Genomic DNA, 15,164 nt, shown 5'->3' on the forward strand with positions numbered 1-15,164 from the left:
TACAGAGAGCATAAACAGGTGGGAGTTGTCTTACCAACTCTGAGAGGCCAATTAATTAAGAGAAAAAAAAAACTTTTGAAGTGATAATCAAGCTAGTACATCTACCAATGTGATATATGCCATCATGTGCCAGCAATGCCCCTCTGCCATGTACATTGGCCAAACTGGACAGTCTCTACGCAAAAGAATTAATGGACACAAATCTGTATAACTCCTAGAGTGATAATACTCCTCTATAACATGGGCCATGGAATTTCATCCAGTTACCCCTGTAACAAATGGATAGTAAAGAACTGAAAGCAGGTTAGCTACCCATCTGTGATAAATAACATGGGGCTATATGTTTGCTCAAACTATGTGGCCATGCAGGGAACAAAAGGATCTTGCCCCTAAGGCAGTGTTTCCCAAACTTGGGACGTCGCTTGTTTAAGGAAAGCCCCTGTCGGGCCGGGCTGGTTTGTTTACCTGCCGCGTCCACAGGTCCGGCTGATCGCGGCTCCCACTGGCCGCGGTTCGCTGTCCCAAGCCAATGGGGGCTGCTGGAAGCGGTGCGGGCTGAGGGACGTACTGGCTGCTGCTTCCAGCAGCTCCCATTGACCTGGAGCAGCGAACCGCGGCCAGTGGGAGCCGCAATCGGCCGAACCTGCAGATGCAGCAGGTAAACAAACCGGCCTGGCCTGCCAGGGGCTTTCCCTACACAAGCGGCGTCCCAAGTTTGGGAAACACTGCCCTAAGGGACTGAAGTTTACGAACCACCTCTTAATCTGAGCTGATCTAATAGCCAAAACCAGTGCCCAATGAACTCTGTTAGCAATATCTGTTGTAAAAGAACTGGAAACAAGATGGCAATGTAATTAAACACCTCCATGGCACTCTAAGATTCATTGAAGGAAAGCTATATGTGGTAGGGCATAGGGTACACTACACTTCAAGTCTGGAAAAACTTGTACAATGAAAATGACCTCATTATGGGTCAAGTTGTATCTGGCCCTTTTGCTGCCATGCAGAGGAGTGAAGGAGCAGAAGAATCCTAGGCTACCAGTTCAGGCTGTCCAGATTACCCCTTTATGCACTTAACAGTACAAGTTCCACAGTGCACTTCTTCCCATCTTCTCTCCCTCTGCCCACCCTACACACAGGTGGACTGGGAGTGGGCAGAGAAAGGCAGGTAGCATGGAAGCTGCACACTTACCAGTGCAACTAAGGCAACATGGGGGAGAAAGTAATCTACACCTGGTAAAGGGATTACTTTCTCTTAGAGTAAGGTGGGGGAACCTGGGAAATGTGACAATTACTTCTGCAGAGTGGAAGTGATGCTTTTGGATTGGCCTGCTACAGTTGCCATATACATGGTCATATTCTGCCACACTTACTCCTCTTGGTTAGTATTTTACTACATGAATAGTCAGATTCCTTTCAAAGGGACTACTCTGTATGTGTAAGGGTGGCAGCATGTGTCCCTCAGTCTAGCCCAATTAAGGACCAGTTCTGCTGCCAACCTTATTTGGGTTCAGTAATGCCAAATGGAACTAGCTGTGGAGCATGGTGTCTTTCAATGTAAGGGTGACAGAAGCTAGCTTAATTACTAATCAGAAAAAGCAAATTGTACAGCATGTGCGTGGGAGGTTTTATTTTTTTTGTTTTTTTGTTTTTGTTTTTTTTGGAACATAACCTAGGATTCAAGAAAGCACTTTCACATTAATTCTTTAATTAATTGAAGAGAAAAATATGTCGGAACTATCTTTGTGTTATAAAGCATTTTCCCTCTTTTTATCATATACAATAGGTGCAAAGCCTTCATGGAATGCAGGAAAATCAGTTCTGTAATTATAAGTGGAGGGGGCGGAAGGTTTTATAAAACTTGTAATATGTTGTCTCTTCAGGAAAGGTCATTTAACAATGCAGCGTATGAATGTGTTGCACAGTCAACAAAAGGCTTTTTATATCCAAGGTTAAATAGAGCTGAATTTTGTTAAAGGTCTGGTGTGAAAAGATGAATAAATATGATTGTATCAAATTTTAAATGCAGCTGTGGCCATTGTAGCCTCTCATTAATTGGAATGCAAAATTGCACAAGTCATTAATAACAGATTTTGTATGCAGCGGCTTCATAATATTATTATTGAGTGAGATTGGTGAATCACACAAACAGAAACATGAAGACTTACCTTAAAATCCAAATAAAACCAAGCATAAGCATAACTGTACACAAACAGATACATATTACAAAACAACTCCAAGGCTGGCATACTCGCAATCTTATGGAGACCATTAGACATTAAGATGAAGACGATAGTAAGTGGAGAGCACCATAAGTGGGCAGTGATGAGCTAGTTACCACCTTTGTGTCATCTAGGGTGACCAGATGTCCCGATTTTATAGGGACAGTCCCGATTTTTGGGTCTTTTTCTTACATGGGCTCCTATTACCCCCCACCCCCGTCCCGATTTTTCACATTTGCTGTCTGGTCACCCTAAGTGTCATCCCAATTTCCAGCTAGGGGTTAGTATGACCATCTTTTTATACCCTTTTCCTTGCATCCCCCACACAACCAGGACTATGTATGATTTAGGTCTAAGCACTCTGCCCATATTTGTCATTCTGGGGGATCATAATTAAGGTTCCAATTGCTACCATAGGCTATTTGCCTCATACATTTCCCAGCAGTTGTGATCTGTAAATGTGTTTATTCCATGGTTACATGTATTCCAAAATCCCCTAGGAATTTGGTATTTCAAGCTTAAACTGCCATTTTTTCTTTTACTTATCACAATATACATATTGCTAAATCTTATAACCCTAGGTCAAGTACTTTATCTATGCCTCATACTTTTGAAATACCTACAACAGATACTTTTACATTTGTTTTCCCTTCTTACATTACAAGTCTAATGGCCTCCATTTTATGATATTAAAACATTTTAATGTGTTTTAACACATGATATATAGTTTAATCTTGTATAATAACTTTCCCTAAGATCAGGCCAGGGGTAAAGGGTCAACACCATGTTCCCACTATACCTAACAGCAATGCATCCTGGCTAATAGATCCTAATTCACAGAGGAGGCTGAAAAGCATCTGAGTACAACTTAACTTGTGGACTTGACTCTTTCACATTTAAAGAATGAGCCTCCGGCTTTCAGCAAGAGAGTTTTGAAGGAGCCGGTTGAAAAGCAGCTGGTCAACGTGCCAGGAGCTAGTTGCTAATTGCAGCAGTTAGTTAATCAATGAAATAACAGTTCAGCTTCTGGGTATAATAAAATGAGATAAAAGACCACTCTGAATTTCCACAATTAGGGTATGGCCAACATTTGACTGGCATTTAACTGCTTGCACCTGTCTCCTTTTGAGGCAGCAAGCCATGCAGTTGCCTGACAGCTATTAACAGAATAAAATAATAAAGAAAGGCTTTTAGGGGGGCATAAGATCTGATATCAATAGTAACAAAGACAATTTAAGGGAGTGTTTGTTATGTACTTTTGTGTTTGCTTTCAAAACATTTAAATCCAGAGACAGATGGCTTGTACAGTTTTATCAGCAGTTGTGTCATTATGTATTCAAGCAGCCAAGACTGATAACCGGGCTCATGCATTACAGATTGTTCAGAGAACAAATACTTTGAAAAAACATATCAATAAAGTACTTCGGTATGGAAAAACTTGATACAGAGATTCCAGTGACATTTTTTGCAGAGAAAGGAAACAAATTAATGCAATTATGAAATGAAAGCATCAGGAATAGGTTTTTAAGTGGTGTCATTGTTTGCAGTAATGAAGCAAGTTTAGAAAACCGGGTAAAAGCTATTGTTTGGTAGTGGTGGAGGGGAAAGATAATTACCAGTAAGTCAACATTGTGCTTTCTCAATACAAAGCAGCTAACGCTAGCTACCATCCTGCATATCCCAAAAGGTTCTTTCCCCCATCACACTGTTCATGATTATTTCACTTGTGCCATTGAATACTAAGAAGACTCTTAAGAAGGAATGAACTGTCTTCACAGAGAACATAATTACACAAGGCAGGAACTGAAGAAAACCATGCTACTGTGTTTTATTTTTATTGTGCTGAGCTCATATTTTCTCCAAAATTAATTATTTTTTCTTCTAAATCACATACATCTTGCATCAGGGGTTTTGCAGAGCCTCCAAAGCATCATAATGATTATTAGTAAGATTTATTAAATGTATTGTGGTTGCATCTAAATGTCCTAATCAGAGATCATGGTGCCTATGATGATAGTCACATGTACACATTATAAATGAGACTGTCCTTCTTCCAGACTGGAATGTACTGTTATTCCATTAGTGTGGTATTAAAAGATATTGTCTATAATCTGAAATGTACCCCTGGGTGTATACATAATGTAGCATCACTTCAAACAAAAAGTAAGAGGCAGTTTTTATGTTGTGATGCTTTAAAGGCAATGTATGAAAATGTTATTTGCTGATTAACAATTATATAGAGTCCTTCAAGGCATTTTATCTAATTATTCCGTAGTTAATCCTCACAATTCTCTAGTGAGACTGGTAAACACTGTCTGCATTTTACAGACTGGGGAAACTGAGTCAGAGAGCATCAGTGACTTGCTCCAAGTCTACAGTGGGAATGAATATTACAGGAGTGCTCCTGGCTACCAGGCCTGCACTGTGAGTGCTAGAGCCAAAACTCTGCTCATATACTTGCAGGTGACACCCCACAAAGAGCAAGATTTTTCCCTCTCCAGAGAGTACTACACCCGTCAGGCTTGTCTGCATTTGAAAGAAAGTGACATTTGGCTAACCAGAAATATGGGAAATGCCCCTTCTAAAGTGATCTGAAGAAGAGCTCTGTGTAGCTCAAAAGCTTGTCTCTCTCACCAACAGAAGTTGGTCCACTAAAAGATATTACCTCACCCACCGGGTTCCTCCAAAATAGGTGATTATCTCCACAGCCCCATCCTGTCTCTGTTTATTAGACAGCCCCTTGTTCTTAGTAATAGATATTTAAATAGTACCTTTCATCCAAATATTTCAAAACTATCCACAAACTTCACCAACTTCAGAGGAAATCCATTCCGAGATTAACTGTATTATCACTCTAGGACTCATACTAAGGAAAGCTAAACACATGAAGTAAATCTCTCCAAGATTAATTTGACATGGCTTATAGGTCCACATGCATATTTTGTCCTAAGTAAAAACAGCTTATTACCCATTTAAATTCTAAACTCAAATGATTGCCATATCTCTTTGAACTTTATTTTATTTTATTTAGCTAAACAGGGCAACATAACAGATCCACTTCATGAATGTGGAGCTGAGGGTTCTCTTGTTAACCTGCTATTACATTGCAAATTGGAAGCCCAGGGTGCATGCACTGTATTTCTTGAACTGTGTCACTCTGTGGTGAAGGCTTTGCTTTGTGTATTGAAAGTTTTAATCCCTGCCAAACCTTTCCTCCTTGGGTCAGCAAGATAGCATTTTACTGTGTGATCAGGCCGGTTGGAAAGACTTTTGCCACTTCTCACTTTCTTCCTGTGAAAATGGGAAAAACCTAATTAAAATTAAATTTCTGTTGTCAGCAGAAAAAAAATCAGCTTTTAACCTATAGATAACCTTTGGAAATGTTAACAATATACTGGGATTACTTCCTTTACTTACTATAGCTTTTTTGTAGTAAGTACTTGCCTCAATTTGATTATAGCTGAATAGTGCCGATTTCAAAGAGGGGCTTTTATAGAACAAGAATCTCTCTCTTCCCGTGAATTATCACAGCTCTTATTTTAAAACCAAGATTATTGGCTCTCCTTGAAATTTGTGCTAAACTTCTGCTTTGCAGTCACTTTCTTACCCTAAATTATTGCAGAACTGATTATTTCATCTTGTATTGCCCCAATGTCATTGTGTATATATATTTCTTAAATTATTCCAATTGCTTGTACAAGGATTGCAGGAGCTTCCAGTCATGGCTCATCTAGTTAAAAAGACATAATTACTTTTGTTAGCCATAGTACCCAGAATCTACTGTTAGATACTAATATGCAAAAAGGGTTGTTCCTGCCCCATTGACCTCACAGTTTAAGAAAAGCTATTTAGAGATAAGGATAAAAGAAACAATAGTTGATGTGTTTTTTAACAAAATGCATCTAAATTAGATTTGGTAAAACTGAGTCTAAATGCAACAGATGATTAACATGTGGAACTCACTGCCACAGGATCTCATGAGGCCATCAGCCTAGGAAGATTAAAAAACATTAGGCATGTTAAAAGCAATAGCAGCTACAGTTAGACTAATTAGGATGATCTGGGGATTTGAAAATAAGCCTGCTATGCTGTGTTTGCTGCAATTGAAGAGACTGAAATCTCCATTTTTGCTGCAGCACAAAATCTTCATTTAAATCTCTTCAGTGATAATTACTGGCCCAAATTCACAATTATGGAGGCATCTTTGTGCTGACACAGCCCTGACAGACTGGTCTTTCTGTGGTCTGTATTTTTCTTCTGATTAATGCTAACCTTCATGACTTCAGCATTCATGCCTATCTGGTTAACCTCATTCTCAAAATCAATCCATAATTTCCTTCCTGTCGCTTCACTGTTTAATCAAGAAAAAAATGCTTCTTAACTCTTGGACTGCCTGGAGGTCTAGGCCGGTGATTTGCTCTGAAGTCAAGAAAAGGATTCCCTATTGAAGGTCTTCATCAAAATCATCATATATCTAGCAAGGGATCATGACAAAGCATTCGTCATTGGGTGTATATATTCTCAGATGTTGAGAAATAGGGTAAGATGTTCCAAAAGACTGATAAACTTCCACATGTCTTTGTTACCTATGTGTAAATCCAGTCTGATCAGATCAGTGACTAAGCTGCAAGTTCACTCACTTAGGGTATGTCTACACTATGGGATTAATCCGAATTTACAGAATTCGAATTTTGGAAACAGATTGTATAAAGTCGAATGTATGCGGCCACACTAAGCACATTAATTCGGCGGTGTGCGTCCATGTACTGGGGCTAGCGTCGATTTCCGGAGCGTTGCACCGTGGGTAGTTATCCCATAGCTATCCCATAGTTCCCGCAGTCTCCCCCGCCCATTGGAATTCTGGGTTGAGATCCCAGTGCCTGATGGGACAAAAAACATTGTCGCAGGTTGTTCTGGGTACAGCCTCACCCCTCCCTCCATGAAAGCAACGGCAGACAACCGTTTCGCGCCTTTTTTCCTGGGTGAACACAGCAGATGCCATACCACGGCAAGCATGGAGCCCGCTCAGCTCAAGACAGCAGTCATGAACGTTGTAAACACCTCGCGCATTATCGTACAGTTTATGCTGAACCAGGACCAGAAAAATGAGGCAAGGAGGAGGCGGCGACAGCAGCGCGGCGATGAGAGTGATGAGGACATGGACATGGACACAGACTTCTCTCAAACCGCGGGTCCTGGTGCTTTGGAGATCATGTTGTTGATGGGGCAGGTTCTATCTGTGGAACGCCGATTCTGGGCCCGGGAAACAAGCACAGACTGGTGGGACCGCATAGTGTTGCAGGTGTGGGACGATTCCCAGTGGCTGCGAAACTTTCGCATGCGTAAGGGCACTTTCATGGAACTTTGTGACTTGCTTTGCCGTGCCCTGAAGCTCCAGAATACCAAGATGAGAGGAGCCCTCACAGTTGAGAAGCGAGTGGCGATAGCCTTGTGGAAGCTTGCAACGCAAGACAGCTACCGGTCAGTTGGGAATCAATTTGCAGTGGGCAAATCTACTGTGGGGGCCGCTGTCATGCAAGTAGCCAAAGCAATCATTGAGCTGCTGCTACGAAAGGTAGTGACTCTGGGAAATGTGCAGGCCATAGTGGATGGCTTTGCTGCAATGGGATTCCCTAACTGTGGTGGGGCGATAGATGAAACCCATATCCCTATCTTGGTACCGGAGCACCAGGGTACACAGTGCATAAACAGCAAGGGTTACTTTTCAATGGTGCTGCAAGCACTGGTGGATCACAGGGGAATTTTCACCAACATCAATGTGGGCTGGCCAGGAAGGGTTCATGACGCTCGCGTCTTCAGGAACACTACTCTGTTTAAACGGCTGCAGCAAGGGACTTACTTCCCAGACCAGAAAATAACAGTTGGGGATGTTGAATGCCTATAGTTATCTTTGGGGACCCAGCCTACCCCTTGATGCCATGGTTCATGAAGCCATACACAGGCAGCCTGGACAGGAGTCAGGAGCTGTTCAACTACAGGCTGAGCAAGTGCAGAATGGTGGTGGAATGTGCATTTGGCCGTTTAAAAGGTCGCTGGCACACTTTACTGACTCGCTCAGACCTCAGCCAAACCAGTATCCCCATTGTTATTGCTGCTTGCTGTGTGCTCCACAATCTCTGTGAGAGTAAGGGGGAGACCTTTATGGTGGGGTGGGAGGCTGAAGCAAATCACCTGGCTGCTGATTACGCGCAGCCAGACACCAGGGCAATTAGAAGAGCACACCAGGAAGCGCGGCGCATCAGAGAAGCTTTGAAAACCAGTTTCATGACTGGCCAGGCTACCATGTGAAAGTTCTGTTTGTTTCTCCTTGATGAAAACCTGCCCCCTTTATTGACTCATTCTCTGTAGGCAACCCACCCTCCCCCTTCAATCACAGCTTGCTTTCAAAGGAAATAAAAGTCACTGTCATTTAAAAATCATGTATTCTTTATTAATTGATTATAAAAAGAGGGAGAGAACTGAGAAGGTAGCCCGGTAGGGTTTGGGAGGAGCATCGGAGGGAAGGAAAAGGCCACTAAAAAAAGATTAAAATAATGACAGCCTTTTGCTTGGGCTGTCCACTGGGGTGGAAGGGGAGGGTGCACGGAGCCTCCCCGCCCGCGTTCTTACACGTCTGGGTGAGGAGGCTATGGAACATGGTGAGGGGGGAGGGGGGATATACAGCGGCTGCAACGGCAGTCTGTGATCCTGCTGCCGATCCTGAAGCTCCACCAGATGCCGGAGCATGTCTGTTTGCTCATGCAGCAGCCCCAGCGTTGCATCCTGCCACCTCTGATCTTCCTGCCACCACCTCTCATCTCGAGCGTCTCTCCTCTCCTCACGTTGGTCCCTCATGTCCTCACGTTGGTCCCTCCTGTCCTCATGTTCACTGGCATCTTTCCTATACTTTGAAACCGTGTCCTTCCACTCATTCAGATGAGCTCTTTCATTGCGGGTGGATTCCAGGATTTCCACAAACATCTCATCTTGCGTCCTCTTTTTCCGACGCCTTATCTGAGATAGCCTTCGGGACGGCGGAGGGAGGCTTGAAAAATTTGCAGCTGCTGGAGGGAGGGAAAAAAGGAGAGAATTTTTTTAAAAGATACATTTTACAGAACAATGCTTATACTCTTTCACGGTGAACAACACTATTCACATTACATAGCACATGTGATTTCTGTGCAAGGTTGCATTTTGCCTCTTAATATTGAGTGCCTGTGGCTTTGCTACTAGAGAACACAGACGCAGGTCCGGGCAACAGAATTCGGCTTGCATGCGGCCATGGTAAGCGCTTGGCTTACTACAGGGAAGGATTTCTTTTCCTCATGCCACAGGCAAACAGCCCAGTAGGAAGGGCCACCTCTGTCCCCTTAATTAAATTCCTGTATTTCAACCAGGTTACCGTGAGCGATATCACTCTCCTGAGGATTACACAGCGAGATAAAGAACGGATGTTGCTTAAATGCCAGCAAACACCGGGACCATACGCTGCCAGGCTTTGTCATGCAATGATACCAGATTACTTGCTACTAGCATGGCGTGGTCAAGTGTCCTACCATGGAGGACGGAATAAGGCTGCACTGCCCAGAAACCTTCTGCAAAGGCTTTTGGAGTACCTCCAGGAGAGCTTCATGGAGATGTCCCTGGAGGATTTCCGCTCCATCCACAGACACGTTAACAGACCTTTCCAGTAGCTGTACTGGCCGCAAATGCATCCCAAGTCCTCAAGGCAAATTAATCATTAAAAAACGCTTGCTTTTAAACCATGTTTTATATTTTAAGAGGTAAACTCACCTGAGGTTCCTTCCACGGGTCATGGTCTTGTGTACTGGCTTGGGAGGCTTGGGAGGGTACTTCAGTCAGGCTGAGAAAAAGATCCTGGCTGTTGGGGAGAACGGAGTGCTGTGTGTTCTCCGCAAGCTCATACTCCTCCTCCTCTTCCCCGTCTGCAGAATCTTCAGGTGTGGCTGATGAGATTACCCCCGCCTCGGAATCCACGGTCCGAGGTGGGATAGTGGTGGCGGCCCCCCCTAGAATTGCGTGCAGCTCAGCGTAGAAGCGGCATGTCTGTGGCTCTGACCCGGAGCGACCATTTGCCTCCTTTGTTTTCTGATAGGCTTGTCTGAGCTCCTTGACTTTCACGCAGCACTGCTCTGAGTCCCTATTGTGGCCTCTCTCCATCATGCCCATGAAGATTTTTTCAAAAGTTTTGGCATTTCGTCTTTTCGAATGAAGTTCTGCTAGCACTGAATCCTCTCCCCATATAGCGATCAGATCCAGTACCTCCCGTATGGTCCATGCTGGTGCTCTTTTTCGATTATCGGCCTGCATGGTTACCTGTGTTGATGAGCTCTCTGTGGTCACCTGTGCTTTCCTGTGCTGGGCAAACAGGAAATGAAATTCAAATGTTCGCAGGGCTTTTCCTGTCTACCTGGCCAGTGCATCCGAGTTCAGATTGCTTCCAGAGCGGTCACAATGGTGCACTGTGGGATAGCTCCTGAAGGCCAATACCATCGAATTGCTGCCACACTAACCCTAATTTGAAATGACAGTATCGATTTCGGCGCTACTCCGCTCGTCGGGGAGGAGGACAGAAATCAATTTTAAGAGCCCTTTATTTTGAAAGAAATGGCTTCGTTGTGTTGACGGCTGCAGGGTTAATTCGATTTAACGCTGCTAAATTCGAATTAAAATCATATTGTAGACCAGGCCTTAGAAATATGCTAAGACTGGGGAGAAGGTCAGCACTTTCTGGAGATATCAGTGACTTGTCCACTGAGCTGATAGTCAGGCCTCTGAAGCAGGCCAGTTGAGCTCTCCGTAGTGGGTGAAAGATTAAATGGGTCTTTAATACGCATAGCATATTACAGACTGCATGGTCCATCTCCTGTGGTCTCATATTCATGCATGTAAGAAAACCATGAAAACACAAGTGAGTTTCGGAAGGTTCCCAAAGGTGTGTACCCTTTGATGTATGTAGTTTTATAGCAAATCTTTGAGATGCGTATTCATGTCCAGTGGGACTAATGTGTTTCATCTATTTAGTGTACCAAATGGGGATCTGTATGTGGCAAGTCAATTTGACAATGGTACAGATTTTCTCATCTTCTCATTCTGTTTACTTTGTACCACTCAGGTGCTGCAGAGTGGTAGGATCTAGACCAGGGATCGGCAACCTTTGGCACACGGCTCGCCAGGGTAAGCACCTTGGTGGGCCAGGCCGGTTTGTTTACCTGCTGCTTCCGCAGGTTCAACTGATTGCAGCTCCCACTGGCTGCGGTTCACCGCTCCAGGCCAATGGGGACGGCGGGAAGCGGCTGCCAGCACATCCCTTGGCCTGCGCCACTTCCCGCAGCCCCCATTGGCCTGGGAGGGCGAACCACAGCCAAAGGGAGCCGCGATCGGCCGAACCTGTGGATGCAGCAGGTAAACAAACCAGCCCGGCCCACCAGGGTGCTTACCCTGATGAGCCGCATGCCAAAGGTTGCCAATCCCTGATCTAGACCTAACTAGCCAGCTGAGAATTCCCTAGCATTTCTGCTCCTACATCCAGGGCCCCACATACCTGGAAATTGCAGGTGAGATGAGAGCATGCCTGGGCTATGCCAATTCACCCCTGGCATAAGGTCTCATAGAGAATCTGGGTCATTGTGTTTGCTCATCACTGTTTTTCGTCTGCCCAAGTGTTTACTTCCTTAATAAGGAATCCTTAAAAGTGGGATTGGAACTGATTCCTATCCAGTGTCTGAGTCTGTTGGCTAATGACTAATTTATCCATCATTCCCTTTTTGAGGAACAGGGAAGTATACAGGCAATGACATAGAAGATGTTTTGATCACACAAGTCACAGTTCACCAGTGACCTTAATAACAGTTAACCAATCTCTGTTAGCATGCAAGTATATTTTGACACTGTGACATTGACATAATGTTACTTTTTTAAGTCAGTGGCATATTTGGTTGTAGAGTTAAGAACATTGCAATTACTTTTCCCATTCTAGCAAATGTCAGGAGTACATGCAGCTTTGATAGCAATATTTTCAAAGTGAAAGTCTAACACTATTTCTTTCTCTTTTTTTTTTTTTTTGGTCTCCTTTGTTGTCTTCTGCAGATGGGCCTCTTGGTCCACGAGGATTAGCTGAAGCTACAGAGATGTGTACTCAAGAATGCCTGGTTTTGGGTCATTCCGATAACTGTTGGATGCCTCCCAGCCTGGGTCCATACCAGCAGCCAAAGTCTCCTCTCTCCACCTTTGCACCTCAGAAAGAATGGGTTAAGAAGGACAAACTAGTGAATGGACACACGTTGACAAGAACCTGGAAAGAAGATAGCAACAGAAACCAGTTCAGTGACCGAAAGCAGTATGGTTCTGGTGAGGGCCATTTCAACACTGGCAATCACATGACTGACATTCCTTTGGCTAACTTGAAGTCTTATAAACAGGCCTCAGGACCTGCTGAGAGTCCAAAGGAGCACCAGCTATAAGGAATGGCTACTTTGGATCAATGACTTTAGTCTACTTAGACTTGCTAATACTGTGTGTGTGTGTGTCAGAGCTTTATGTACTGGGTAGACCTCTAGAACTATGCTTCACATAGCAGAGATATGCATATCTTTGTGTTAGCCCAATGGAAAGTATAATGTTCTGCAACACAAAAGAGTGTTTCTACTAGTTGTGTGGTTTTGTTAAATAGACATGATTAAACTCTGCAGAGATCTCTCCAGTTTGCAAATATTCTTTTTTGTTTGTTTGTTTTTTGACCCTGGACTGCTGCTACAAACAACAGAAGATGCATTTGGAGAGTGATAGACCAAGAGAGAGAGTTCAGTGGATTATAATGATTGAAAAGCATATCCAGTTAGAAAATTGTGCTCTTGCTGTCATTGATCTGTGCTGGGACTGCTATACTTGATATCATACTGCAAACAAAACAACTAAAACTATAAACATTAAACCTATTGTGCTATTAACAACATTAGTGGACACTTGTAAGTCAATCAGTGTTCAAAATACTTGTAAATAGGAACAATTATTACTAACAAAATTTGTGTACTTATAACGTTCACCTAAAAAGGATACTGTAGCATAATTCTTTGTTTCACAGTTGCTTTTTACTTTTTTTCATTTGCTTCCTGTTGTTTTGTTTTTAATTTCAGTGATGGTGTTTCTGTGTTAGTAGTCTGTCTGACACACAAAGTTCCAAGGAACTCAAAACACTTGTGTTTAAAAAATAAACCAAACAAAAAACCTCTTGCTTCTGTTTAACAGCAGATGATGCTGGCATTCTAGCAAGAAAAACTGTTTTCAAATATTAAGAAACAAAAGGATTTACGCAAGGGCTTTAAACTTTAATAACTTTAATTTCACTTCCATTCTGTTTTGCAAAGCAGGGGAATTTAAAAAAAAAAAGAAAAAAGAAGTTAGCTATGTGGGGGGTGGCAAAGGAGCATCAGATAGCATTTATTTAGGAACCCTGATCAGTTAACTGCAGTCTCACAATTAATGAAAAGTAACATTGAGCTAATTTGGAGTAGAAGAAGGGAAATTTGGAGAAACAAAATACAAGGATCATTTTCTTTCTAATTGGGCAAGTGTGTGTCTATACCTAAGACAGTTTGTATTGCTGAAAAAGCGGCATTTGTGTTGATCCTCATCTGCGTTAATGTTGTAGTAACACAAGTGTTTTTAGACCATAGCCACAGAATATTTAATGTGTTGTGCCTTCATGATGTAACAGAGCATTCTCCTGGTAGGCTAGTTGGGGAAACTAAGGGTTAAAACTCTAATTATTGCTGTTTAACTGTTTGTTATCATAGTTGGTCAATGCCTGGCAGGTACCGGCGTCATGTCACTTCAGACAAACCAGCAGAGTGACTCCTACTATTAATAAGATCTAAGTTGCACGTAAAACAAATCCAAATCTGGACATTCTTAGGCGGTTTTTGTTAAGGCATGACAGATGATTTAAACAAATAAATAGCATGCAGAAAAAAAGAAGAAAAAAAAAAAGAAAAAAAGAAAAGAAAAAAAAGGGAAAATTATCTTATGCCACAGTTGATCAGTCTTAAAATAACAAACTTAGGTAATCTGAATTTAATTTGTTCTTACCAAAAAAAAAGGTTTTTTTGTATATAGCAGTTCACAGTTTTTTTCCTCCACAGTATAAAAGCATAAAATGGGTTAGGGGTGCATTGCTTATTGCAGTACTTATGTCAGTTTGTGAGGGGTGTTTGATGACTTTGACAGAATAAATATCTAAACAGTTATCCTTGTTACTGCTTTGCCAGTTCAACGTTATTTACAGTTATTCAGCTCTTGCAATAAATGTTCTGAATTCCTGATTGTCTTGTGTTAGTTCTTGGGCAAATGCCTAAGGGACTTTATTCCCTTTCATTTCCTTTGTTGTTGGTGGTGGTTCATTATGAATATATAAGTTATTCTTCTAAACATATCCATTTGGTTCACCTAGTCCTGGATGAGGAAGGTACATAGAGAAAATGGCAAACATTTAGGGCCTTATTCAGTGACTCTTATGGTGAGTCGGACCTCACTAAAAAAGAGTCCTGTAGAACTTCAGGAGCAAGGTACCGTTTACCAGGAGTTAAGGGTGTCAGCATCTGCCCTACTTTGTTAGGCAAACCTATGCACACAGAGTAACCAGGAGCCATTGGCAAATGGCAGTAAGGAAACTTTTCCCCATCATGATTAGTAACCTTAGTGGCCACTAAAAAAACCTGCATTTACCTCATTGCAGTTTGTTAATTTTATGTCAGAGTAGTCTGTGGTATTTTCAACTTTAAGTATAGAAGATACCAGAGTAATGTCAAAATACTGTGATGTAGTAAATGGGGATATTTTTAAAGATCAGTCACTGTGGTCATGTAATAGTTTTTTGTTGCATTATAGTAAAAGAAACACACTGGGATAAACTATTTTTTGACA

The 15,164-nt window shown here is 42.4% G+C and overlaps 1 protein-coding gene across 15 annotated transcripts in view; it reads left to right on the forward strand.

Moving 5' to 3' along the window:
* PCDH9 (protocadherin 9) overlaps positions 1–14,561 on the forward strand; it is an 890,445-nt gene extending 875,884 nt beyond the window's left edge. For all 15 annotated transcript variants that reach the window (XR_010597754.1, XR_010597753.1, XR_010597755.1 and 12 more), the window contains one exon: positions 12,333–14,561. Coding sequence is in view for 5 of the 15 variants with exons in the window: in XM_042861711.2 (XP_042717645.2) it covers positions 12,333–12,706 (374 nt within the window). In the remaining 10 variants the exon portion in view is untranslated. The remainder of the gene's footprint in view (positions 1–12,332) is intronic.
* Positions 14,562–15,164: the final 603 nt, after the last annotated feature.

The sequence above is a fragment of the Chrysemys picta genome, chromosome 1, assembly GCF_011386835.1.
Source record: "Chrysemys picta bellii isolate R12L10 chromosome 1, ASM1138683v2, whole genome shotgun sequence".
Classification (NCBI taxonomy): Eukaryota; Metazoa; Chordata; order Testudines; family Emydidae; genus Chrysemys; species Chrysemys picta.